The sequence below is a fragment of the Fringilla coelebs genome, assembly GCF_963513975.1.
Source record: "Fringilla coelebs genome assembly, chromosome: 2".
Lineage (NCBI taxonomy): Eukaryota > Metazoa > Chordata > Aves > Passeriformes > Fringillidae > Fringilla > Fringilla coelebs.
Genome location: NC_140029.1, coordinates 110,811,437 through 110,838,308, shown reverse-complemented (window position 1 = coordinate 110,838,308; position 26,872 = coordinate 110,811,437). Strand labels below are relative to the sequence as shown.

The 26,872-nt window shown below is 37.7% G+C and overlaps 1 protein-coding gene across 2 annotated transcripts in view; it reads right to left on the bottom strand.

The window, feature by feature from the left end:
* Positions 1–26,872, bottom strand: part of CADM2 (cell adhesion molecule 2) — a gene marked incomplete at both ends in the record, with an annotated part of 565,681 nt that overhangs the window by 42,206 nt on the left and 496,603 nt on the right. Inside the window, 2 exons of one of the 2 annotated variants that reach the window (XM_084226796.1) lie at positions 195–314; positions 18,335–18,513. In XM_084226796.1, coding sequence (XP_084082922.1) covers positions 195–314; positions 18,335–18,513 — 299 coding nt within the window. The remainder of the gene's footprint in view (positions 1–194; positions 315–18,334; positions 18,514–26,872) is intronic. The other variant, XM_084226797.1, reaches the window with a different exon arrangement.

The following is a 26,872-nucleotide window of genomic DNA, read 5'->3' as shown; positions in this document are numbered from 1 at the left end:
AAGGTCATATGAAATCTTTCTTGACCCACCTATCACCCTTTGGATTACTCTGTTAAATATATACTGAGCTGAATGCTTGCACCCTCTCTTCAGCAATTTCTATCCTTGATAAAAAAAAATAAAAATCAAAATCAAAGCTCTAATTTCCTATTTATCACGTGCTTCCCAGGCCATAACAAAGAAGGATACTGTACCTCTGATGCTGGTGGCTGTTGCCGATGTGGTTGTGCTGGCTGTTAAGGCTACATTGGTTGTGACTGTTGCAGTGGTAAGGGAGGGGATGACAGTAGTGGGAAGCAAAGTGCTGAAAACATCTGGTGAGTGGAAAAAAAAATATAAAATAAAATCATATCATGCAAACAAAGGAGAATCATAACAGTGGTTTAATTTGTAAATACAAGTATGTTGAAAATGACTAAATTAAAACATGATTAACATAAATTATTACAGGTACAACAGGGTACCTTTAAATTCTTGACATTTATCACTCTCAACTTTTATAGTCAATCTTTGAGTACACAGAATTTAAAACTCTGTTAAAATGACCACATTTCCACAGAACGAGAGAGTGACAGTTTAAGTGACAAGAATCCATTTCTTCACTGAGCCATTTTAAATGTCTCACGTAGTAGAAACCATATACAGATGAAACATGCTGTGTCAGAGTGGGAGATGAAAAAAAACAACACCGTCATGCTAAAATAAACACACACATGTTAACGAGAAATGGTTGTATGTTAAAACACCCACTTTCAGACAGACTCAATGAAGGGAAAAAGGGGAGAAAATTCTACTAACTATAAGAGCTGCTTTTTCCGGATTGCTTTTCTTCTTCCCACACATTTGCTTAAGACACAGTTGTCTGCTAAGATCCAGAGCAGAGTATATTTCAAAATCTTTACCCTAATTTGCAGGCATAGTCATCTTTCAGTCATCCTTAATGCTTACAATTTATTGTTAGTACACATCAGTATTTTTCTAAAATACCTTCAAACTAAAACTCAGAAATGATAATAATATTGCTGATAAAAAAGCATGCATGCAAGTCAGAAAGAAATTCATACAAAAAATGATGACAGCATCCTATAAAACACTTCAGGTTTTGCTCAAGCAAGTGCAGGACTGCCAGAATTAGGAGCATGACTGCTTCTCTGCAGAGGAACCAACAACATCTGATGCAGAATGCTCCAGTACAGATCAGGTTATAACCAGATAGACACATAGAAAGTACTTTGATTACACTGCCAAAAGCAATAAAGACCAATAGGACTTTGCCTATAAGGTGATTGCAGGTTTTAAAGAACAAAAAACAAAAGCTCTGAAGAGAAGTAGAGAAAAGCACTTCTGAGAAGACAAAAGCATCTGACATTTTTCAGATTATTTATATGGCAGGTTTGAAAGGGAAGGACTCTTTTCTCAGCAGTTGATGGTGAGTAACCCATTCCATACTGATTTCACTGAAAATATTTCTGAAGGGTGCTATTCAGTGCAATAAAAGAGCAAATGTCTGACCCACAATCTGTCTTCCCTTGCTATGGAAAGAAATACAATTGGTCCCTGAGTACCATCAATTCAGACTGAAATCAATGGAAGCTGAAGTAGCTCAGAGCTTTTCAGTATTGGGCCCTACAGAACACACTTCAGACACAGAATCCTTGAGTTCACCATTGCATAATTACTCTCTTAAAGCTTCAGAGTAGCATGCTTACCTTATTTCCATGCTGGATGACAGATTATTTTCCAAATTTCAGAGTCTCCTTGTTAGTTACTATATACATCACCTACTATTTTCTGTATTCCTCTAGTTTTGATAAAAAATACCACTATGCCCTCTGGAATCAACACCTGTGTGATGTTCTGCTTCTGAAGCCATCAGAAAACAAACATCCATCTTTCATCTCTGCACTGATTTTTAATCTAATGTACACTGATATTTAATCTAATTCCCAGTATAAAATATTCTCAAGACAGAAAAATTAGAACAGGCTTTTTAAAACCCTCACAGTTGCAGCCATATTAATCACCAGGAATAATGATAATATTACCTGGAGTGTGAGTACCACAATAATGAAATAGAACTGAGTATAACAAGCATTAGAAATAAATTAACATGTTAAAAAGACACATGTCACATGTATTGATCTATGCCATTTCTTCTCATAAAGGGAAACTCCTTCCCTGATAGGTATCTGTTAAAAATTAAATCAAAGAGAAAAAAACTCCCACCTACTTCATAAGGAGAGCAAAACCTTGCTTATAAGGAAAACTGTCTACATCATTCTTGTACATAAAACTAATTAGTGTGACTCATGGTTCCATTCATTGTCTTTCTTAAATACCAATTACTTAAGACTGCAATGACAAGTTATGGTTTTATGACAGAGCTATCCAAGCTGCAAGCATGCTGTTTATCCATTTTACCAAATAATAGCTTACATGAATCACTGGTTAACTTAGAATTTTCTGGTTTCTCTTGAGATGGAAGCATTTTAAACAAGATTTCTTATTTTAAATGAAAGGCTACCTAGGCATCATTCTAGCTAACATGAACTAGGATATGTAAGTGTTTTAATACAGACGTGATCTCATCACATTAAGAATAATGAAAACTTGTGCAGATATTAGTTTCCTGATGAAAGTCATGAACTCTGATGCCAAACATCAAAATGGAAGCCTGGCAGAAGCCTTTAAGAAAATGAGTCTTCTCAAAAGGGATGCAAAAAGAAGGATTACCATTTGGTTTCTTTCTTTGCAGAGTGAGGTGAATTGCACTGTGCAAACGACTGCAGTCTGTCTGCTTTGCTCACAGGAATACCAGGACTTGCTCCTAAAGACCCCAGCACAAGACAGAAACCAGGAATCAGCAGCGTGAGGAGCATCACATTGCCCAGGCAAATTTAAGTCTGTTCTGGACTCTAGAAAGGTTTGGTTTGGATCAGCTTATATTCAAGGCTCTGCCCAGTGGAATACTCCATTAACAACATGAGAGTCTGCAACATGAACGTGCAAAGTAACCAAATAACACAGAGCTATCCAGACAACACTTTTTGGAATGCCTGGATCATATCTCATCCTTAAACCCTACCCCTGGACAGCGCAGATCCAAGCAATCTGAAATTATCCCCACATTGAAAAGACCTGTGTTTAAGGCACCTGCTGAGTTTGACAGAATGACTCCTATCAGTTCTTCCAAGATTTATGAATTCTTGTGAAAACTTTGCCTTGAAACGGCTTTTGCATAAGAGAATACAGAATGTGCAGCTCAAGAAATAAACTAGAAGCAACATCCGGTGTTCCTCAGTCTCTCATTATACATTGCAGGTGTAGGAGGTAAATGGGTTTGGAAGTTCCCAAAAATACATGGACTACAGATTAAAAAAATGATACTTAACAGCACAGGCTATGTTTAAGCCATATGGGTCACTGGGCTTCATGGAGGGTGTGCTGCTCCGTGTCATGCCAGAAAAGAGAATTACAATTTGACCTGTTTTTAGTCCTGCAGGACTTTCTTTTTTTCTATTTTTTTTGATGCAAGGCAAACCTATCTTATTTCACTAGCAAGGCACATGTTGTCACCCAGAGCTCCCTGCTGGCAGCTGCTCAGAACATGCTATCATAGGGATAATGTAGATTTGTCCTCTTGAGCTTTCTGTCAGGGAGGATCTTAGCAGAATGGATTTGTAGATTTCTGCCCAAGAAATCTGTGCTGGAGTGAAACTAATTTCCACTTCCTTGTCTTGCAATTTCTGAATCTAGTTGTACACAATGTTCAGCTGAAAATGAATTTTTCTTTATGCCTCTCATACCTCTAAATGCCAAGGATCATTATGACCAAGAGACCTTGCAGAGCGGAACTTTTTAATTCAAGTAGCCATACCCAAATCACTGTGCCAGATTGCTATTTTAATAATACTAAGGTATTAATCCTTAGCCTCCTGTGAAGCAGAAAATAGCTATATTTTGCAGATGGGGAACCAAAGAAGATAGAAAAGCCATGCTCAGGAGATCTAGAAGTCAAGCAATAATTGTCTCCATTAATTTTGAAACCTCACTTTTAAACTGGATGTTTGTTGATGGACAGATATTCAGTCAAAAATCCAATAATGTAATTAAGTTGGTATTAACTTCATCATCTTGCTAGCTTTGAAATGCAAACAACTCATGGAGAACTAATTGTTTCCATAAAAGCTGTTGGAAATAGAAAAGGAGTTGACCTTCATGCCAAGGGACTCCCATGGACTCTTTGTAACTTCTGTTCCACAGGTTATACAGGTGAGGCTTGACCTGGGCATTCAGCAGGAGAGATGGGCTCCTGACCTCTCTCTGGTGGCACAGGGAGGTTTGAGCTGCGGTGCAAACACTCAACCAAGAACCCTCGTTTCACTGAGGACCTGGAATAATGTCAGAGCTGCTTCAGAGAGCAGACTTAGCACAGCTCTGAAAAGGTGTTCCTTGTGGCACTGCTGCCTGCTAACACACCACAGGCAGGAGCCAGGGGAGAGCAGCCAGCCGGCAACCTGCTGGCTAATTCCTACGGGATAGTGGAAAAAGGAGGAACAGGCAAACTGAGCTTGGTGTGGAAGCTGCTCCTCAGCAGAGGCACAGATGCAAACTGCTTAGGAGTGGCAGGGCAGTGTGGGACCAGATCGGCACAAAGCAGCGTCGAGCCCCACCTGCTTGAAATTTCCTGTTTGCTTCTCCTTCTTGCTTGAATTGATGCCGCGTTCTCCTTGCTAAGGCAGAAGACATCCATCCATTTAAGTGCAGAGAGTCTGGATAATTTACTCTCCCTGCCAATTTGGCCCTGAGCATTTTTACTCTCCATTTCCAAAGAAATGAGAAATGGTTCTGTTTGGTTTAGCGGGCTTATGTGAAAGATAGATCTGACCTATTGAAAATATTTGACTTTTTTGGTAAAAACACAACCGATATTTTGACATGACTGAGCACAAATCAGACAACAATAGCTGCAGCTGATAAAAATGTAAAGGCTTTTGTTTCAAGCCTGACAAAGGCTGACAGAAAAATTAAAGGACAGAGTGATAATGATGGATGGTCCTTGCTGTATTTTGACTGAGAATGAAAGAAATTTTAAGTGGTAAACTGAACTGAGTGATGACCTACCTGGGAAACAATCTCACTACTCTGTGAAAAATTTAATCAGTCTGTGATATGTAGCACTAAATAATTTAGCAAGGTTTTAAATTCAAAGGGAGCTGCATTTACCTTGCTCCAAGAAAATGGGATTGAACAAAAGGATCACTCAGCTTGAACATCATGTGCCAATAGCTCCTTAGCACTTAGACTGAATGATCGTGAATGCTCATGGACACGAGGTCAAGGGGTTCTTTTTACTAATTGATTCAGATTTATGAAACTCTGAAATGGCAATTATGTGCTTGACATTTTTGCTAGCAAATCAGATGTCATTAAAAATATCCAAACCCTTTTAACAAAAGCTCTATGTAGATCTATATCTTTAGTTATACCAATAAAATCTTCAAGTGGATGAGTTAATATTGCAAGATATACAGTTAGACGAACTGGAAAGAACAATAATTTTCTCTTCTTATAGAGAGTTTTGTAGCTTGCTGGTTCATTTGTGGTTTGTTTTTTAGGTTTTTTCCCCCTATTTCAAAAGCAATAGGTTTCAGTGGCAAATGAAGGAGGATGAAGTATTAAAAAATACAGCAAAAAATGCCAGTGTCCTGTTCTCAAAGAGTCAAGAAAAACTTGGAATCTGCACATCCCTGGCCCAAATTCTGCCCTTATAAAGTTAAGAATATAACTCAGACGAACAAAGCACATTTTAATATTAGTATTTAGTACTGGCAGTATGGTGTCATCCTAAATCACATAAAATAAGGGCCTGATATCACACTGTGGCACCTTTTACAACACATGCTCTGACCAGAATTGCTTATGACAAAATAAAAAATGCGATGAATATGAAAAAACAAGGTGTAGTAGCAAGTTATTTCTGATTATGCCGTCTCATTTGACACTGAAATATGAAGAAGTTAGCTGCCCTAAATTGTCTAGAAAGAACTCCTGTAGTGAACATCTCATTTATTTTGTGCACCAGAGCAACAGCAGGACTCACAAAGACCACAGGTGTGTGAAAGGCAGATTTTCCACAAGTAAAGCCAGGTCAGGCTCAGGACAGATGTAAGAGCTGCCAGAAAAAAAACTGCTCTGGATCTCAGGCAGGTGAGAAGGAAGAAGCAGGGGGATGGAAGTACCTCAGTGTGATAGAAAGACACGGCAAGGGAGGCCAAGCTTGCAGGGCTGAGAACACTGACTGGCATTGACTTCCCTCCTCCCTCAAGGTGCATCTGCCCAGATCCAGGTCAGCTCTCAGCAGAGCTGTGGAGCCCGGGGCCAGGAAGGCAGGAGGGGTATTTAGGGTATTTAGGTAAAACTCCCATCTGCCACATTCTGTGGGCACCCTTGATGCCTCAGGTTTTAGCTTTTATATTTTTTAGATTCTGTGCTGCTTTAGTGTGTAGTTCTGCACTTCATATCAGGGGATGGTGAGCTCCCTTCACAGAGTAGGCAGACAAAACAATTCCTTCTCTAGCTGGGGACCAAGGACAAATGATCCAAATTTCAGGCCCAAGAGCATAAACAATGTGGACTGAAGAGAGAAAAACAAGAAGGATGGGACTTCATGGGCTAAAACTGTAATTGGACAATTGACTCCAATATGCAAATGGACCAGAACTTATAAAAGTGAGAGACCCCATGACTGGTTGTGCATTTTGTGACCATTTTGGGTTCACCTTTGGTGTAGCCCTGGCCAGGCTCCTGTATTGCCCAAGATGTATCCATTGAGGCCTTTTAATAAATACGTACTTTATTCTTTAACTCTGTCTAGTCTCTGTTCTAGGTCAACCTTCACAAGGCATCACCCTAATAAGCAGAATATGCTGAGTAGAAGCAGTGACTACCCTTAGCTTGCACTCCAGGAATCAGAATCCAGGATGTAGTAGACACTGGGACTACGTGCTTTATTGCGCTTGTGGGTGCTTGCTAAAAATTATAAGAGTAACAATAAACACTGAAAGGAAAGGTCTTTTTTTTTTTTAAATGGATATTAAAACATGACCTTTCTGAACAGCACCAGATGTTTCCACAAATTTGGCTTTGTCACCTGGAGACTGGAGCAGTCTGCTGCACTCACAGTTGGTGGAGTTGCACAGAGGGACCCCAGGAAACCTGAATCAAGCATTTCACAGGAAAGCATCTAATATGAACATTTGAGAGTTGCACTGGTGGCTCATAGCTCTCAAAATGTCGGGTCTGGCCTTTGAAGCCCTCAGTGCTTACTTTAGGGATCGTTTCGCTCCCCACAGCACTCCACTGAATTTGCTATCAGCAAAAGCACTCTGGCTGCAGCTCCCTTGGAACAGAGAGAGAAGTTTGCAATGAAGGCCAGGAGATGCTGGAACACGCTCCCATTTCGCTGCCCGTCAGACTCATTGTTTGTCACCAGCCCAGCCTTATAAAAAGCTCCCTGTCCCTGCTCCCAGTGAAGCAGAAGAATAAAACATGACATAATGTACTGTCTCACAATATATTTACCTATTGCTGCTCAGTTTTGCTGGGGAAAATTGTGCTATCTGCAGCATTTGGACTGTTGGAAGCTAATAAACTGTAATGCCTCATTTCTTAATTTCTAGTTATGCTAAAATCAGGTGACACAGTCTTCTAAAAAAGGATAAATTTAACAAAATAATACCTAATTATTTCAATACTTAGATCTTGAAAATTATTTTACTGCAAGAAAAATTGAAATTCTCAAGTAGAAAAAATATTTAATACTGAAGAATCTGTTTTCAAGCCCTCTAAGTTTTACTTTATTAATGGTTATTAGTGCAAGATTTACCTCTAAGGACAAATCGAACCAAGTATTCAACAGAAACATTGAGCTTTGATGTTCTGGAGTTATATGAATATGATACATACAAATTTACTCCAGGAGCACTGTTAAGACCTAATTTTTGACCCCAAACTTAGCATAAGTTTTGTCAACAGCTAAAAAAAGTCCTTTCCAGTTAAATAGTAGTAATAATAACAAAGCCTATAGTTTTAAAGGAGTCAATGTGTGTTGTATAAAAGCTCATCATTCCCATTAAAGTAGCTACAAATACTGCACTGAAGCTGATGCAACTTGCCTGAATTTGGTCATTCAATACTTTAAATAAATTTAAAAAAAAAGTTTTAGAGCATTGTTTAAGACCTCAAATAAAGATACCTTACTTATAAAAAGGTATATATATACATCTGTGTATGTATGTCTTGATTTTGTTCACAGCTCTACATTAACAAATACAGAAACAGAAAAGAATGGACCTCTGCCTTGAAGATGTGCAAGATCATTTTTTGGGCAGTACAGACCAAAGTTTAGGGAAAAAAGACAGTATTATTCCCATTTCACAGCTGGGGAAATGAACACAGGAGAATTAAGTGGAATGTCTTATATTTTACGGACTTCTGAGCCTGACAGGGGAGTTCAGAACAGATCTCCTGAGGCTCATTTTAATACTCTGCTAAAAAAACCCCAAAAAATCAAAACCTCAAAAGAAAACAAATTGGCATTTAAAAAAGCAGTTGTCCTTATACCTGCAGTGCAAATTTCACTGCATTCAGGACAAAATGTTACCACAAAAGCCACCAAACATCTTGTATGAATAAAGCCAGCACAATTTTCCCCAGAAGCACACCATTCTATCACTATTAATATGGTGTTCTAGGCCCATTGCCACTGCTTAAAAATCACATTAAGTCTGTGATGTTCATTTTTATTCTTTTTAAGTAAGCAGACAAGCCATATTTCCTTGTTTTCCCAAGCCATAAAATAGGAGTATTCAAAATTAAATGAAATAAAGTACCAGCAGCTAGCCCTTGAAAACCTATAAGGAAAAGCTAATGCACAATACAAATTCAGACACCCAGCAGCCTTGAACAAAGATGACAGCTTTCTCAGAATGACACTTGACTCTTTCTGCACACACACACACACACACAAAAAAAATTCAAGAAGCTCAGCCAGCATTGCACTGAGAAGAAAGAAAGTAAAGAGAATTTTCCAAAATTTCCTTATTATGGGGACATGTTGAAACTAAATGGAGGTAAACAGATTGCTGATCTCTATTTTATTACAGTTGCTACTTTCATTTCTCTTAAATTCAGGGCAGATCACTGAAGTTGCTTTAACAACTCCAAACTCATGGCAATAATTCTAAGGTTAGTAAAGAGAGATAACAGGGACTGTAATTTATTTTAAATAAGTTTATTTCAAAATAAAATCAAAGGGCCCAACACTAATCTGAAGCCCTTTATCACAGTGGGATTGCTGTATCTTATTGAAAATCACCTTGGGAAAGTGACTGGCACTGTGCAACCTAAAACATAGATTTTTGCACTTCATTGCACTGTCTGACGAATACACTTAATTCTCACATTCCTATCACCAAAGTACACTACCTGAGAAAATAATGCTCTATCTTTCCAGCTGTCAATCTTTTTGCTCGGTTTATTGGGGGTTTGGGGGTTTTTTGTCCTCAAAAGAGTTCTATACATGTGGTTGAATTCCTACCATGATTCTTTGGTTTTATGTAACACATAACTATGAATGGTGGGATCCATGAAATATTGTCAAGACTTAATTTTGTTAAAACTACCCAGCTTCCCTTCAGGGTGGGAGATATTTATACCTTAACTATTATGCCATCAAGCAGGATAGCTCACCTGTGGAAATCACAGGGGTTTTTTTGTAAAGAATGCTTGATCATATCTGCTAATTTATTTTAAACAAAGTGATACACAAAGGCAGTGCAAAGAGATTTCAGTTCCTGCTCCAAAATTATGAAAGCCATCCAGAGCTCTCCTCCATCAGGCACTTCAACATGTCAGCATCCCTCAATCCTCCCTGCTTCCCACCAATCAAGGGTTGGGAAACCTGCAGAAAATGTAAACTACAAAACCATAGGGGGAAAACCAAATCCACTGGTGCGATGACCCACAGTGATATCTGAAGAATAAACACTTTGCCCACTCCTCAAGTTTTTCCCTGCCAAACTTTTTTCTGTCCTTCCTCCTCTCCTTTGATTTGCTTGTTTCTACACTTGCCATGAGGATTAATAAGGGCAGTTTCAGCCGGAAGATAAATCTGCCTCAGGCATGAGGTTACCAAGGAAAACATTTTTTTTTCTTCAAGGGAGTAATAAACAAGCAGTGTGGGCACCAGAGGAGGGAAAGCAAAGGGTCCTGACTGAAAATTCTTGGGGTGTATGTCACAAATGAGACATCAGCTTACACCACACATCTGGAGACCTCTTCCCAAGCCCGAGCCAGGAAAGTTCCTTCACACGGGGTTAGAACTTTCTCAGTGCTTGTGAAGGAACCACAGCCTGGTGAAAGAAGTCAGGGCATTTTGGGACATCCTCATATGGCAGATTCCAAGTTTCATCAGCTTTGGTAGTAATGGTTTTAATGGGTTTTTGCTTTGTTTTTTATCCTTGAACGTGAGGGTGGTTTTGAGATACACATTACTGTCCTCCTGGTTATTTTTGCTGTCTGCTCCCCTTTCTATGGGAATCATAGAGAAAGATTGATGCCATGAGCTTTTGCAAAAGCTGCCAAAACACTCTGGAATCTCTGAGACATAGCAAAGTGGTTCATATTAAGGCATAACTAGTCAGAGTTAGATCCAATGCACAAAGTCTTTGATAGGATTCAGCAATAAAAAAATGTGACTTTAATTACAACACTAAGAGAATTTTATTATATTGCATCAACAATTCAAGCAGTAAGAGCGAGAAAAAATAGTTTGTGATTGCATCTCAGAGGAGGGGCTGAAGACACCTTAGGTCCCAGCACATATTTAGATTGAACCTATGCTGTGAAGAGTGATGTTCAGAAGATTTTTGAATTTGAGGGTATAGGGATATTTCAAATTCTTGTCAGTTTCAATACTGAAAGAATTAAATACTGAAACCAAGTGGAGAAATACTTTGCTTGCTCTAAGAAAAATGTTAATTAATCTAAGAAACATTTTATTGAATATTTTTCCTTTATATAACATAGAAATGCAGGATAAGATAAACTCCAGAAAAATTCACAAAAAAAATATTAAAAATTAAATAGTAAAAATAAAATAGTAAGTACTAACAATTAATAATATAAACTTATGGATGTTAGAAATATTAATGGTTTGAGATAAGCTAATTACCTACTTCTACCTAAGCCTCCATGCTCACCTTCATATGTGATCAAGAAGGCTCATATACAAAAGGTCTCAAAACTCACTAAGAGAAATGCATATTTGCAGAAGCTTTTCCCTACCCCTCTCAGCCTCCAAGGCATTTACATCTATCTCCAAGAGTTACATCCTCAGTTAGAGCAAAGCACAGTTCTGGTGTATCACCTGGTATGACCAGTGGTCATCCTAAGTAATATCACTTAGGTCATGTTCTATTTTCTTTCCTGAATGGAGTGAAACATTGAGGAATTCAGTGTTTCACTCCAATCTCAAAAAAAAGGTAAGTTATGGAAGCACCATGTGAGAAAGACAAAGTCAGGACACTCTTATCGGCATTTCACCACCTCGTGGTGCAGGAAAGGCTTCAATTTAGAAAAATCATTAAGTCACTTCAATATTGTCTTTATGACTTGAGTTTCCTGAATAATAAATGGTCTAGATGGAAACAGAAGATAATTAGCAACTCTTAGATTATAACTTTATCATCAGTCTCAAGTGAAATCATTGAGCTAATATTTTCTTCATGAATATTGCATATGATGTTCATAGACATAGCAATCTTAAAAGCTTGCATCTCAAAGGAAAAAAAGGGTAAATTGAAGTAAAGTTCAGGAAAGTTGGAGGTACAAGCAATAGCAAAGGGTGAAAAATTAGAGAGCAATCTTTGCCACTACAGCAAATCAGTGAGAGCAAACTCAACAGTACTGAAGGTCAGTTAAACCAGTCAAAAATAGAAAAGTGACATATTTGGTATATCCACACAATCTTTTCCTTTTCAGAAATCCCATTAGAACTATCATATCACATTTCATGTGCAGAGAAAATAAAATATTTTCAAGAGTTATGCCTTAGTAAGGGCATTATCCAAAAGCACAGGTTTTAGAACACATACAATATGTACTCAAATAGGAAGGAGCTTTATATATTAGAATATATTGTTAAAGGTTATATTAATATATTGTGTATATTGTTACTGTTCCATTGTGAAAGGGCTTGGGGAGAGATTTCCTGCTGCTGAAATACTCTGCATTCAATTTCAATGAATAATCCAATATGAATTTAAAAAATAAATTCTTTTATATGTTATGTAAAAAAAATAACTTAATTTTAAAAGCTTTCTTTAATGAGAAACAGTATTTTAATGTAAAAATGTAGAAGTGCCAAACATATTCCTCAAAAGTATTAGTATGGTTTGGAATTTTATTTTCTTGACCTTTCCAAAATACTTTTAAGCCTATCTGGAAAAGAAATTTGTATCTATTTTTCTAAAGTCACCATAAATGAAGAAAGATCAGTTCATACAGCTCAACCATACACCCCACTATTCAAGTATTTATCAACAAAAAGCAATTTCAAAGTAGCTGCCTTGAGAGTGTTCAGGGATAATAGCTGGACAATTCATCCATAAAATTAAGCCAACAACTCCACCACAAGTTTCTTGACAGACTTCTCATACCTGAAAATGTCAACTATACACTATTCTTCTTCAGCCCAATAACAAAAGCTCAATTGCACAATTTCTTAATTCATCTGACTACAGGAAATTCATCTGCATTGTGCTTTAAATTCTTCTAGCCCAACCAAAAGTTAGCTGGAGAAGTCAGCTTTAATGTTGTGGTAATGATTTAATGCCTCAACGTCATTTTACAACATTAATGTAAAATTAGAGTATTTCAACACAATTTGATGGGCTATGCTTTGAAGAAGATAGTTTTGGGGGACGGAAGGCTTTTGAGACTGAGCAAGCACTCATGAGTATGCTTTTATTTATTTATTTTCCAACTGAAAGCCAAGGCTCCTTTTTTCTGAAAGTTATCTTCTGCACTTTTAAATTTATTTTTACTTCAAATAAAATGGGAATAGCAAAAACTTTTCACCTTTGTTTTAAGGACTCAGTGCTGGGACTTCTTTCTTTTAATTCAAACAAAGATTCAAAAAAAGAAGAATCCCAAAACTACAAAGCACACATAGTCACATACAGTGAATTTCTGATTAAGTCCTAAGAAGTCTTCTGAGTCTCATATGATATGCCTGATTGCATTAAGGGCAATGTTGGGGTTATTTACCAACCCCCCCATAATTGCAGCTATAAATATAATTATTGTTATATCACACCATGGCTCTGCTCAATTCTCTTTTTGCAAAGCCCAAGCTTTGTTCACATAAAGGCAAAATGTTCCCAGGCAAAGAAAGCATGAAGTGTGTGCGTGTAAATGTGACATTTCAACTCAGAAAACTTTTAAGGAGGAAACCTTTAAAAAAATCCCGTCACCTCAACTTGTAGGACCTTAACACCAAAACACAGAGCAGCCAAGATTACTGATGAGCGTGTTGCCCCACAAGGACGCTGCTTCCTTTCTTTCCTAAAATTTTCATGTGGTTTTTGTAACATGTTTATAAAGGTTTATGAAGTGTCCAAAAATACTGTGCAAGATTTACCAGAGGTCTGTGGGCAGGGAAGGTGAATATCTATAAATACAGTTAGAGGTAGGATTTAATAAACTAAGGTGACTGGTGCAGATTTGGCATAGTGATGTTCCGGATATGGAGAACAGTCAGTCACAAAGATTTAGAACTAGACCAAAAAATTAAGAAAAAAGGGAAGAAAAAAAAATAGACCATGAAAGAAGGAGAATGGATACATGGAAGAGAATTGCAGGAAATGCAGAGTTTAAGATCACAATTAATGAGAAGTAGAGAGCAATGCAGAAATACTTGAGAATCTATTGAAGGGAAGCAAAAAATCTAATCGTAAATGCAAACTTCCAGCACAAACAGCAAAAGACGCCAAATAACTTGTAAGGTTGGAAAGCGAAGGGATCAAGCACCAGGCTTAAACAAACAAAAGAGAATACTTTTCCCTCAAAGCACATAACTAAATTCAGAATCTTGTTGCCACAGGTTACTGTGGAAGCTAAGATAACAAATGTTTTGAAATGGGACTGGACAAGCAGGTGGAATATAAATAATGCTATAGTTAGGAAAGGTGCAGTGGGACTTCTGGTCTTACACATTGTAGGAGATCTAATGAGGTTGTAACTTGGTCTTTCAGTTGCCTTTATTTGGAAAAAATTGCTTGCCCAAGAAAAAAAATACAAAACTGAGAGGCTGAAGACAAAGGAATATGTCATGCCACTTTTTATTCCTCAGAGATCCTAAGTTGCTGGCTCAAATGCTTTCCTAGTAAATATTTGGGCAATAAGAGCTGCCTTGACCGTCCACAGCTGCTGATTCACATTCATTTCCACACTGCTCTTTCATATAATTGCTGCACAACACATTATAGCTCTGAATATTTCAATTAATTTAATGCCTGGCTGTAGATTGGCATATCAGGATACTTCACTAAGGTGCTCTGTTTTAAACAGGGCTGCAAATGATCAACTGCTGCTGCTTGCACTAAGGAGGTTTCTCAATGATGTGGACTTTTGTCACTCACTCCAAGGCAGCGCTGAACTGAGTCTTTGGCAGAGGCACCCAGAGGTTCTGAACTACTCCAAACACAACAGCTGTGTCCTCAGGTTGATTATGATGGAGCACCTCCTTCCTCCACTCCAGCTAAATCACTGCAGTTATTACTGGAGCTCTGCAAGCAGAGTCTGTTTTTGGGTTGAGCAACACGAGTTTGACAGTTTGCTCTGTTTGTTGGTGATTAATGACTAGTATTTGGACAAAGGTAAACAAAAATTCTTAATAAATTGGAAGAGAGTGAAAATTGCCTGGGGCCCATTACCAAAGAAAGGGTGTAATATATCTAGCCAGAATGTGCACTTCTAAAGCACTAAGCTTGCCAATTAGAATACAGAAATGACAACAGCTACAGGCATTAAAGTCTGTGCCTTTGTTACTGCATGAAACAAATGCTTGAGCAAACTACATGTCTTGCCTTTGTGTTTCTGCCTATAAACTCTGACTTTGTACCCACCTTCCCGCTTCACAGAATACTTTTTGACATTTATTATTAACAATAAATGTTAAGAAAAAGGAAATTAGCAGTCACATTGATTCAGTAAAGCAGCATGAGCATATTTAATAGCCCAAGCCTTTAACCTTATTCAAATAGATTCAATTTCTCTCAAGTCTGGTTTCTTTAATTATACAAAAAAATCTGAAAATAATTTTTATGTTGTCAGATACTAATTGTATTGGACAGATTTCCATTCATCTGCTTACAGCAATATTTATTTTCTGTGCCATCAGTTAACATCAAAACAGTATTACCTCATCATCACCACTCACAGTGGAAAAAATAATACTCTTCTTCATAATTTTATGTTTAGATCGGTCCAGTTTAAGGCATGAGACACTCTTTCCTTGGTATGCATAATTAATATGTTTAAGTACTTTGCTTACATCTAATCTCTAATTAAGATACACTATACTTTCCATTTTTGGTCAATGTTCTCTCTAAAGGTGCATAAACCTTCTCTGAGTTAGGAAGATAACTTAAAAAATTGAGAGAATCAGTAGATTGAGTATCACTGCAAGGAGGATTTCTTAGGGGGAGACAAAAATAAAAGAGAGAAGCCAGATGAAGCTCTTACACCATTAACACACAGAAAGAGATAAAAAAATGTTGAAGTGGAAAAAAAAAGGAATAAAATGTATGAAAATCACAGTACATATAAGAAAAGGAAAGCTGTGAATCATGTTGCCCTTCCCTGCCTCTGCAGAGGATACCTTCCACTGATGTCCCCTGTTTCCTCACACAAGCTCCTGTGGGAAATACGGCACGTACCTTGTCTTAGAAACCTGATTTTTTAAGGTAAGAAGTCATATGATTAATGAGGTCTAACAAAGGAGTAGGACAAAAAATTACGTCAACACGTTAAGCACAGGGGAAAGGATGAGAAATCAAAGGATGCTTCCAGATATATTTAGGAAGATAAAAAAATACATCCTCTATTAAATAGAAGGATGCATCTCAGAAAATGATAAAAAGTAGGTTTTCTAGCCCCCAGAGAGAGAGAGAGAGCAAAAATATTGTACAATTTTAGGAGGATTATGGCTCACTAGAGACATTCATGAATGTAATGAGCTAAAGAAGAGGTAAGGCTGCTTAAATTTATCTATACAAAGGATTGTGCTTCACTTGATAAAATAATTGTGTCAGTCTCCTTTTTACTTAAAATTAACCTTACAACTCTGAACCCCAGTAAGTTGTTAAGTACTAAACATCATCTTATGCTCTGTCACAGAACTCTGATTGTTTCAGAAAGCTGGGAAGCACCTGACATTTACCTTCTCTAGTTCCAGCGCTGGAATCGCAGAAATGCAATTAGGAAAACTTGGGTACTCATAACAGAAAAGGTCAGCAATGAGCAAGCTAAACCTGATAACATGCCTAATGTGCTGCCAAACGTAACAGAATGCCTTCCTGATAATGAATGATTTTACAGACTGCCAGGAAGTTGATGCAAGATAATCAGATCACCAGGGGACACACCACTGTGTGCAAGACTGGGAACAGTGAAATATTCTTTGATAGAGTTCTATGGCAGAGTCACTGCTGATAGAAAAAGATTCCCCAATATAAAAGACCATATTTTCAGAAATAATGACATAAATAAATTGGGCAGAAAACACAAATGACAGAAGTTTCAACACATGGTAAGTGCAGATGCCGTTACCTCATCAAAGGCAGAGCACTTTGTGCCTGCAGCCAACAACCACCACACCACTGCCTCTGGGATGCAAAAGACATTTTTTCTTTTCCTCTTCTTGTAGCAGAAAATGTAAATAGAGGTTAGAGGGTTTAGTTTTTCTGTTTGTCTTTAACACAGAAATATTCACGCAGCAGTACAGGCTCTGTGTTCCTCATGCAAAGATCTCCTCCTTATTTGTGTCACTAATCCTACATAAACTATGGTGAACTTTAAGAAAAATGAAAAGTAGCCTAAGTGTCACTTTTGATAAATGATGTTTCATCAACAGTGCCAATAAATATCTCATTACTGAAAGCAGCACTTACTAGAAATTTTATGCCAAATACCTAGAGGCAGGTACATCTGTAGTGAAAAATGTTTCTGATACCTTACAACCACCAAGGAAATGTATACTTGTTGTAACTGAGTTCATCATGAGCAAATAAAATCTACATAATTCTCTTGTCTATTGAATAACTGAAATTGCATTAGATTTTTTTCATTTTATTTTGTCATAGTTAAAAGAAATCGCACTTTAAAAATAGAGGGGAAAGAAGTACCATCATGAGCTAAAGTGGAGGTTCTGCCTCTATATTTTCTTATATTAAAATTGAAATTATAGAAATCATAACCTTCTAGGAATTACCTCTGATAAGAGAACATCATGTTTTGAGACTCCTAGATCTGAATTGCCAGGCTATATTAAAGGCAAATGCTAATTTTATATTCTAGTTTCCCCTATAGCTGAGTTATATTAATCTATTTCATGATCAATGTGGAAGGCAGCTAGTTTTTTTTTCACATGACACATATTGTTTCCTAATTTATTAGGAGGAAAAAAAAATTAATTGTAATTTAATGTGAACTTTCCTATCTTCCATTTTATTGGAAGTAGTTCAATGCATTAAGGACATAACAGAGTTTTGAGGTCTGACTGTAATGATGGGCCTGGTGATATCAGCTAACTTTTATGAGCTGAATTTTTTCAGTAGCAGGCTGTAACTTGTGTGAAGTATCCAATGTCCTGTCTTTGGTGGTCTGTAAAAAGCTAAGCAGAAAACCTCAAGCACACATCTGTCTCTTATTTCTCTTCATACAACCTTTTGTAACCAGCTTTATCTGAGTTGGGCCTGAGGCAAGTATTTATGAAAAAGTACCCACACACTGCAAAACATTTTTACAGGTGCTTACTTAGCAAAAAGTTCACAGCAGAAGTGAATACATTTTGTTTAAACTGTAAGAAGAGAGGCATGCCAATAAAAGAAAGACAACACACTCCCCACAGCTAGACCATAGCGTCAATAAAAGTGCAATTACACATCCAAATTTTCTTGCTATTCTTTCCATAATGACCATAAGGACCTGGTTGTATCAGCTGGAAATTTTAAATATGCAGAGAATGCACTAAGGAGAGCACACTCACCATGTACTATCAGGACATATTCTGTGCTGTTTCGGCCAATGGGATTTTTTGCTTCACATCGATATGTGCCATTGTCTGTTTTGTTTAGGAAGCTGATGCTTAGAACCCTTCCATTGACAACCATTCTCTCTGGATCTGGTAGTTCTCCACCGTCCTTTGTCCACAGTACTGGTTCTGGCCTGTTGGATCAAAGTGGGGCATTTATTTAGACATATGAAACACGTTTATGCAACATATACATCAGAAATAACACCATCAGCAACTTATGAATAGTCACCTACCACCCCAAGAATATTTGAATTACAGGATCTAATGAACTGTTACTGTTGCAACCTTACCATCCAGGATGTGAACTGCTAAAGAAAGTGAAAGAACAAGTAGAGAAATAAGAAAGAAGATAAATAAAAAAGGAAGCAGAATGGTGCTGCAACAGGCTAAGAGCTTTCCTAAATTAAAAAAATAGTTCTTGTGAGGTTTCAGGGCCCACAGGTGCTTGGCAAGGTAAGTGCAAATAGGATGATGTGGGTGTAAGTGGTTTGAAAATGGATTCTTAAATTACTTAGGCCATTCATATTCACGAGTAAACTTGAATGCGCTGAGTATTTTTCCTGAACCAGGCATATCAGTCCCAAAGTAGCACGTGTTACACACAACCTAGTCTTGTTTCTCTTGCTGCATTGTGTCACAGCCCATCCCTTTCCCCACCTTTTCTTCATCCCCCTTAAATAATTCCTTGTTTCACATCACAAGCAATGTAAGACTTAACTTGAAATCCTGGATTTTCTCTTGTGAAACCTTTCCTCTTTTGCCTGATGCACTCACATCAAACAGGCCAAAGGCAATGTCCTGGCAGTGCTGACCCCCTAGGCAAGGTAAGGGCATCACAAAGAAGGGAACTGGCAGTCCTGAAGGTTCACATACACCTCCCCTCTGGCAAGGCATATCTAACTCCTTCCTAGAGACTCTCAAGAAGCTCCACAGCCCATGAGATCTGCCTAGCAACCAGCAGGATGTATTTATTACTGGCACACAGCCTTTACTTGCATGTAACAAGGTATACTTTCAAATGTACATGAGGGAAATCACCAAGAAGACAGGACTCTAACTGGGAATGAAATGTTGGTTTGCTGAATTTTGTCTATGTAAGGAGCAGACAGAGCATCTCAGGCCCTTTTACACCCATCACTTCAGCAGCATATTCACAGCCTGGGAATTCTATTCTACCTTGCTTGTGGCTTTTTGCAGCATAATCCACGTATCAATCTCTACCCAAACATGCCAGTTGTGTGACTCAGTAATAAACCAAAATAAAATACACTGTTATGAAATCAGCAGTTGCCAGGTTAGTCACTAATAGCACTCCAGAAACACTTAATTTCACTAATTTCAAGCAGGTGTTTAAAACCTATTAGATATAATAAGTGCTAAGAAAAGGAATGAAACCTAAATACTTAAGGAGAAATGTTTAGCCAAAGTGTGGCCTCATAAAAAGAAAAGTGGTTCTAATGTGTGGAATGACATGATTCTGAGTTAGGCAACACATGCAAACAGAGATAATTTTTTCTGAAATACACTTCTATAAAATTCAAAATAGTCTTTAAAGAAAACTATTTTTTCTGTATTTTTAATAAATTTACACATATCTTAGTAATTTTGGATGACAGCCTGTTACAGTGTTGTTGAACTTAGTACTTAGATTGGCTATACTCCAAAATGTTGATTTTTCCCAATAAATCATATGCTCAGAGAATTAAAGCAAGGATTAAGAGCTGATAGTGTGATGGGCCTTATTTATGCCTTACCATAAATATGTCTTAATCCTCTTCCTAAGCTCCTTTTTATGAACTGGTATCCACACACACATGGTACACAATGTACACATTTTCTTTCTGTTTAATGCAAAGCAGGGAATCCAGATGTCCATGCTGGTGTAGAAACATTGCCTTACAGAGTTCCCAGCATTAAGGTGTGATTTGCTGTGATATTTTAAGGTGGATTTGTTCAATTTTCCGGCCAACTCCACACTGTTTCCCATTTACCAGCTTACTGTGGCTCTGCAATCCCAGGAGTGGGGACTCTGAAACACTTAGGCTACAATGTGCACTATTACCTGCATAAATGGCGTGTTAAAGCAACTTCTGTGCAGCTGTAATTTATGGAACTTAGGTTTTAAATTGAAACTAGATGGCATATCCTAGGGGAAAACCTATAGGATAACAAATAAGTATGAAATGGAGCCGTAGATATAAATTATTCAGGGAGCTCTGTCGCTTTGTAATACACCAACTCTAGTCTTATACAGAGCATTTAGCTGTGGTTGCAAAATGATGTGTGGCAGAAAAGCCTGGGCTTAGAGAGAGGCAGATCTGCATTCTCTGGGTGTTGGGGAAGCTGCTAATCCAGAGTGACTATTCAGCCATCCTGTGCTGTATTTGTGGCAGCAGCAGAGCAATTCCTGGGCAGGAGGCCCAGAGCCAACACACCCTGGTGGCCGGGCACAGCTCTCCCTCCACCACATCCTTGCCTAAAGCAGCAATTCTGTCACAGCCACGGAATTAAATCCTGCCTGCACTGCTGGGAAGCTTTGGGACACTTGGTCTACACAATTCACTGGTTAGGCAGAAGTGAGCTAAGAACATGAGACATGCCCATGCACCCAGGCCATCACGCTGCTGTGGTCAGCAGCAGCAGGATGGCTGTTTCAGGGAAGCATGGGAGTACATCCATTTTCTGCTGTCCATTCCTCCTGCACTCTGCCAGCAACAGAAATCATCCTGTCAGGGGTGCTGCAGGCCACATCTTTTGCTCTCTTTGGTATCCACTTATTATTTACACCTGTGCCTATGAATGTCTCTAATATCTTTTGGAATCTGCTTATGATGTCCATCAACTATACCCACTGTAGCAACTAATTCTGGAAGTTTCCTACCTGCCATGCAAAATGGTATTTACTTTTATCTGTCTTTCACTGATCTCCTAGAAGTGGCAATGAATATTGCAGGACATGGTAAGTAGCACTCCTTCCTATTATAATCTTGTTGTAAGTTATGACAGCTTAGAACTTAGCAGGCTTGTCTCTCTCCTTTTTTCTCTGTTAGAATTTTATACCTTCTGAGATTATCAGCTGGGAAAAAAATTACACAAAAAAAAGAGGACATTCTTTCATAATTGCCTTAGTACCTTCATTGTCCAAAGCTGAAACCCTGAAACAGCTTTCCTTTTCTGTCACAAGGCACAGACAAGTGTGAATTCTCCACAGTTTATCCTACTGAAACCTGCCCACATCTGACGACCCAGACAGAGTTTCTTCTCTTACCCAACATTTTGAAAGGGATACTTAAGTTTGACATGCTAAAACACCTGGCAAACATCTACACTCCTAATATTGCACATTTTTCTCTACTGCATACATCCCTAACATTGCACAATGTAAGATTTTTTAAAATAGTAATGATTTGCCACAACACTATCAATTCTTATTTGAACTGGAACAAACAGGGATGTTTGTACAAACAGTACCTTCCATTGCACATTCAGTGAGAGCCCTAGAAAAAGGAACTGGTTTTTAGTACAGAAATCTGAGTTTGTTAACTGTCTTCATGTTGGCCTCAAAACCTGACACAGAACCAACAAAATTTGGTACTCTTTTCCAGTCAAAATGAAATGGGATTGAAATGAAGGCATAAAACACTGGTGTGAAGTTCCACAATGATCCATGTTTCATATTGTGGTACTTTTCTTACAAGTAACTGAACAAAGAAATGGTAAATACTGCAATACTATTTTCTGGCCTTGAGAGTAGAAAACCTTTTATTTCAAAACAAGTCAGAGAGAAAGATAGGGGCAAGCTGAAATATGTTGGAAAAAAAGAAATTAAAAACCACACTCTTAATTGGAAAAGAACACCCAGGCACTGCCTTACCTTTACAAGAAGTGTTTACATAATATGAAAGTCAACAATTATATTTGTCAAAATTAATATATTTTCTTTTTAGCTGAGGTCTTTGAAATTACACAGGAGTATTTTAAGACAAGATGGGCAATTTTCTGTCCCTTTCTCCACCCTTAACTCAAGGACAGTGATGTTTCAGTGTTTTCTTACAATCCTCCTCTCTAGTGATATCTTTCTATATAACTATAATAGTTAACTTACCCTCCATTTAAAAATTATACATATATCTATTGCATTATGTTTTCTTTTTGAAGAAAATGAATCTAGGCAATGCAATCCATTTTCACTTGAAACTTCTTGGCTCTATGCATTTTTGTTGTCCAGTTTTAATTTTTGTGCACAGAAAGGTCATGTACAAAGTGTTCTTCACTGAGCCCTTAATAAACAACACTTGGACAACTTACTGACCCATTATAATAGCACAGAATAACCTTTTCATTTCTATAAGATCACACTCAAAAAACCCCAAAACCCTGACCAACCAAAACAACAACAAAAAACCCAAAGCCACCTTTTTACATGTCCAGTCTCACTGGGGATATTGTCATCCAACTGGGTATCTAGGCATCCTGTCAAAATTTTGTAGGCAATGTGGGTAAAAATTAAAGATAGAAGAAGAAGAATTTGAGGAACACTAACAAGATAAAAATAAATTCATATTTTTGAGTAAGGCCCTATTCAACAATACCTTTTAGTTCTTCAAACAGGGATACACTTGTATTCACTGAAGTCCATAAACATAAGTAACATAACCTAGTGGATATGCTCAAATGAGTAGTGGAAAAGGTACCACAAGATTTATCAGAGTGTTTCTTGTTGAAAACCTGGTGCAATGTTAAAAGCCATCTGAGGGAATGATTGCTTCATTAATTTGAAACTTATAGTTCTTTTGTATCAAGAAATTGGATTTTTCAGCTTTGTCAGTTAATCACCCACTTGAAAGTCTAAACCCTGGGGGAACCTCTTGTTTATATAAAGTCTCAGTCTGAGGAATTATATTGGGATGAGCTGGTTTGGGAGCATTACATCTATCAAAAACATCAATATCCACAGTCTCTAGCCTTTCATAAAAGGCTTGGATAGATGGATTTTATTTTATGAGATATGAACTCTCTGTGATTTTCTAGTTCTGCAAAACCTGAGTAACCTTCACAGAGTGTTTTTGTCACCTGTAGAATTAGTAAAGAATATCCAAAGTACCTTCCATAAAGTTCCCTTATTTTTTTCAGAAAGAAGCTTTGAACATCTGAATTGACTTTTATTATATTTGCCTCTACTTTTCTCTTTTAAGCATTCTCAGCAGTCATAATGTAGCCTAAAAATATTTATAATGTCCTATACTAATGCTTTCTAAATGGCCAAGAATTCAATTACAAAATGTGTTAAAAAATGAGGGGTCACCTAAATACAGATTTCGACTTTTTATACCATAAAAATTTGACAGAAATGTACATCTATAAAGACAACAGGAACAACAAGAAGTATTGAAGACAGCTGCAGTGTATTATGTGAAAAAGGTGCTTAAATAATAAACATAAAGAGGTAAACAAATCTCAAATGGTGCTAATATTCATCATTTACAGGGAACAAAAGAAAACATTAAAAAAACAGAAAAAAAGAAAAAGATAGCAGAAGAGGAAAGCAAGTAGGCAGACAAAGAAACCAAGCCAGCTAAAAACCAAACACTCTTCACTCCTTACCTTTTTTCCAAGGCAGATAAAGGCGTTGCTTTGTTCATCACAACTTTACTTAGGTGACAGACCTCCCTGCCTGGATCTTGCTTTGGATAAATCAGGCAGTCCTCTCACCCTTGCTGGATTACAGGTGCTAACCATGCTGATATGACAGACTAAATTTGCAGCTGAAAGTCCTTATCCCTCAGAAGAATGTGACAGCAACTGATTAAAGTGCATCACGAATCATTTCAAAGCAAAGATATTTATTCTTCTACCAAAAGATACAAAGTATATCATGATAGAGGGTAAAAGAGAAATTTTTCATATTCATATTTCCTCCTATCTACACTGAAATATTTCCTTGCAATTGGTATTAAGGTTCCTTTCAGGTCTAAAACCTTTGCCTGTGGGAAGTTGATTGTTCTGATTCTGAATTAATTCTCTCTTTTTTTTTTTTTTTTTGTTTCCTCTCATCAAGCTGATAATCCATTTCCTTTTATCTTTTAGTACCCTTAGATTCTAGGGCACCCTTCGACCTAAGGCTTTCCACCTTTAACACAACTGTGCAATGCTTCTGCTCTGTGTCTGGTGAGATTTTCCCAATTGATCATCAAGCCATTATAATTTTAACTTCTTTGAAGCTACTTAATTCTAGTTTTCCCCTTTGTGCATATCATGTACCCCCGCCACAACCCCTCCCCAAAAAAACCTCCATTTCCTTTGTCAGTCATTTTCAAGAAGCCAAGGCAATATCAGATCAATATTCTGAAAAGTGCTTAATCCACATATATATGTGTAGCTTCTTACCTAATTCCAGTATTATTCACAATTGTCTCAGAGAAGTATAAAAACCCTGCTGTGAATAACGTTTTGGGGAATGGCTTTCTCATAGTCATGAGACAGATCAACAAGAGAACTTATGTGAAATCAGAAGACAACTTAGCAGTGAATTGCACCAGAAATATCCTTTGTGTTCTACTATTGTAAGCAGCAGGGAGGCTAGAAATGGACAAAAAGATTGTCTAAAAAGAAAAAAAAAAAAAACCAGCAACAAAAAACAAATCGAACAAAAGTTTGTGAGGGAGATGCCATAGGAAGGAGTTGCCATCCTATAACCAGAAGGACGGCCTTCTGGTATTTTGCACAAATCTCTCCAACATTTGTCATACACTACACCTGCTGTCAAACTTCTGGTGCCTCTTTTCATCCCCCCTCCATTTTTTTATTTTTTTTATTTCTCTGATCTGACCAACTTCCCAAACAAATTGTGCATTTCTGTTCCTTTATTACCTCTCCAGATATTTCTGCACCAGGCAAGCAATTGTATACATGAAAGTGAAAATTTGCTGAACTCTTTAATTTATACCTCCCATCACTTATGAATCTAAAAGCAAAAAATGGAGGAGGAAGAGGTTGTCATATTTCCAAATTTTCAAGGCCAGGCTACCACTTAGGAGCAAACAGAACTGAAGAATACTGTTAAACTTATGTATACCATAAAGAAGATGGGTAATCCTCTTTTAAATATACCATCAGGTCAGGGAATGGCCACTGAAGTTTTTTGGTTTGTTTTTTTTTTTCCTGACAATAAATCTGAAAAAGCACTGGATGTTTCGATGCATTTTCAGTAGTTCAGATCAAAATGCCAAGTATTTTGCAACACTTTCAGTAGCCAGCTAATAACCACACTTTTTCTAATATGTCTTTTAAAGTCTGAGGCTCAAAACCTCTTAAGTTCAGAGGAAACACTATAACCTCTACAGTTTGTGAACAGCTTTAATAAGAAGTCTGCTTTAAAACCTTGTCTTTAAAAAACAATAGTATGTATGGCTATACTGTTCATTTATGTCACCAGTTTATAAATAATTTATACTCCTTTTAAATTTTAACCAGGAAAAAAGAAAAGTCCTCCACAGAAGTATAACATGTCTTTCAAAAAGATTCCTGAGGCTAAAAATGCAGAAGGAGAGGTGCAAACCAGTACAGCAGCAGGAAAGAGAAAAAAAAACCCAAAAAAACAAAACCAAAACCCAAGCAAACAAAAATACCCAAACCACATTAAACAATCTTATGTCATAAATCCTGCCTCACTTGCTGGGGAACAGAGGCCTCTCAGAAGTGATGGCCACAGTGAGCTAACTCGCAATAGCTCAAGGACAAAGCATAGGCAACACTTCACAGGAAACATCTGCAGGTTGGCCTGCACTCGGCCACAGATTAGATAAGGTGTTTTCCAATTCCTATAGAGCAGCAAGGATGCTGGTTTTGTATCAGAATTCTTGTACTGAAGGCTGATAGGGGTGTACTGCACAATGCTGCACCCGTTCAGGGGGATGCACAATGTATTATCTGTTACGCAGTCCTTCAGCAGCTCTCACCGGCAATGGATAAGACACACCTAATGACATATCATTAATTAAAGAAAAGTGACAGCCTTGTTTTCAGGAGACTGCAAGAAAGCAAGGGGATAGAGACCTCTAGAAGGTCCATCTCCTTTATTGCTGCAATAGGAAAAGGCAGCGGAAGAACTGTGAAGCTGCCCCCTCATCCAGAGAATGGAAATCCAGCAGAGCCAAGTACCAAACTGAGGGCCAGGCAATCTCACACAGGGAAAAAAGTGAGGTCCACTCACAGAAAAACAATGATGCCTTGAAAACTTCTTTAAAATTCTGGAGCTGAAAGTACTTTGGATCAGCACTGGAGCACATCGATAATGTACGCCCTTCCCCTGTTCTGCCTGGGATTGGTGCCATATATTGATGTGCAAATTACAAAGACAAATCCCTTTCAGTCTCATAAGCTAAGACCTACACTCTCAGATAAGAGCAGGGAAGGGAAGAGAGGAGAAACTATATACAGATAAGTGAATATTAAAGAATAATTGTCAAACCTTCCTTAAATATTTTACCA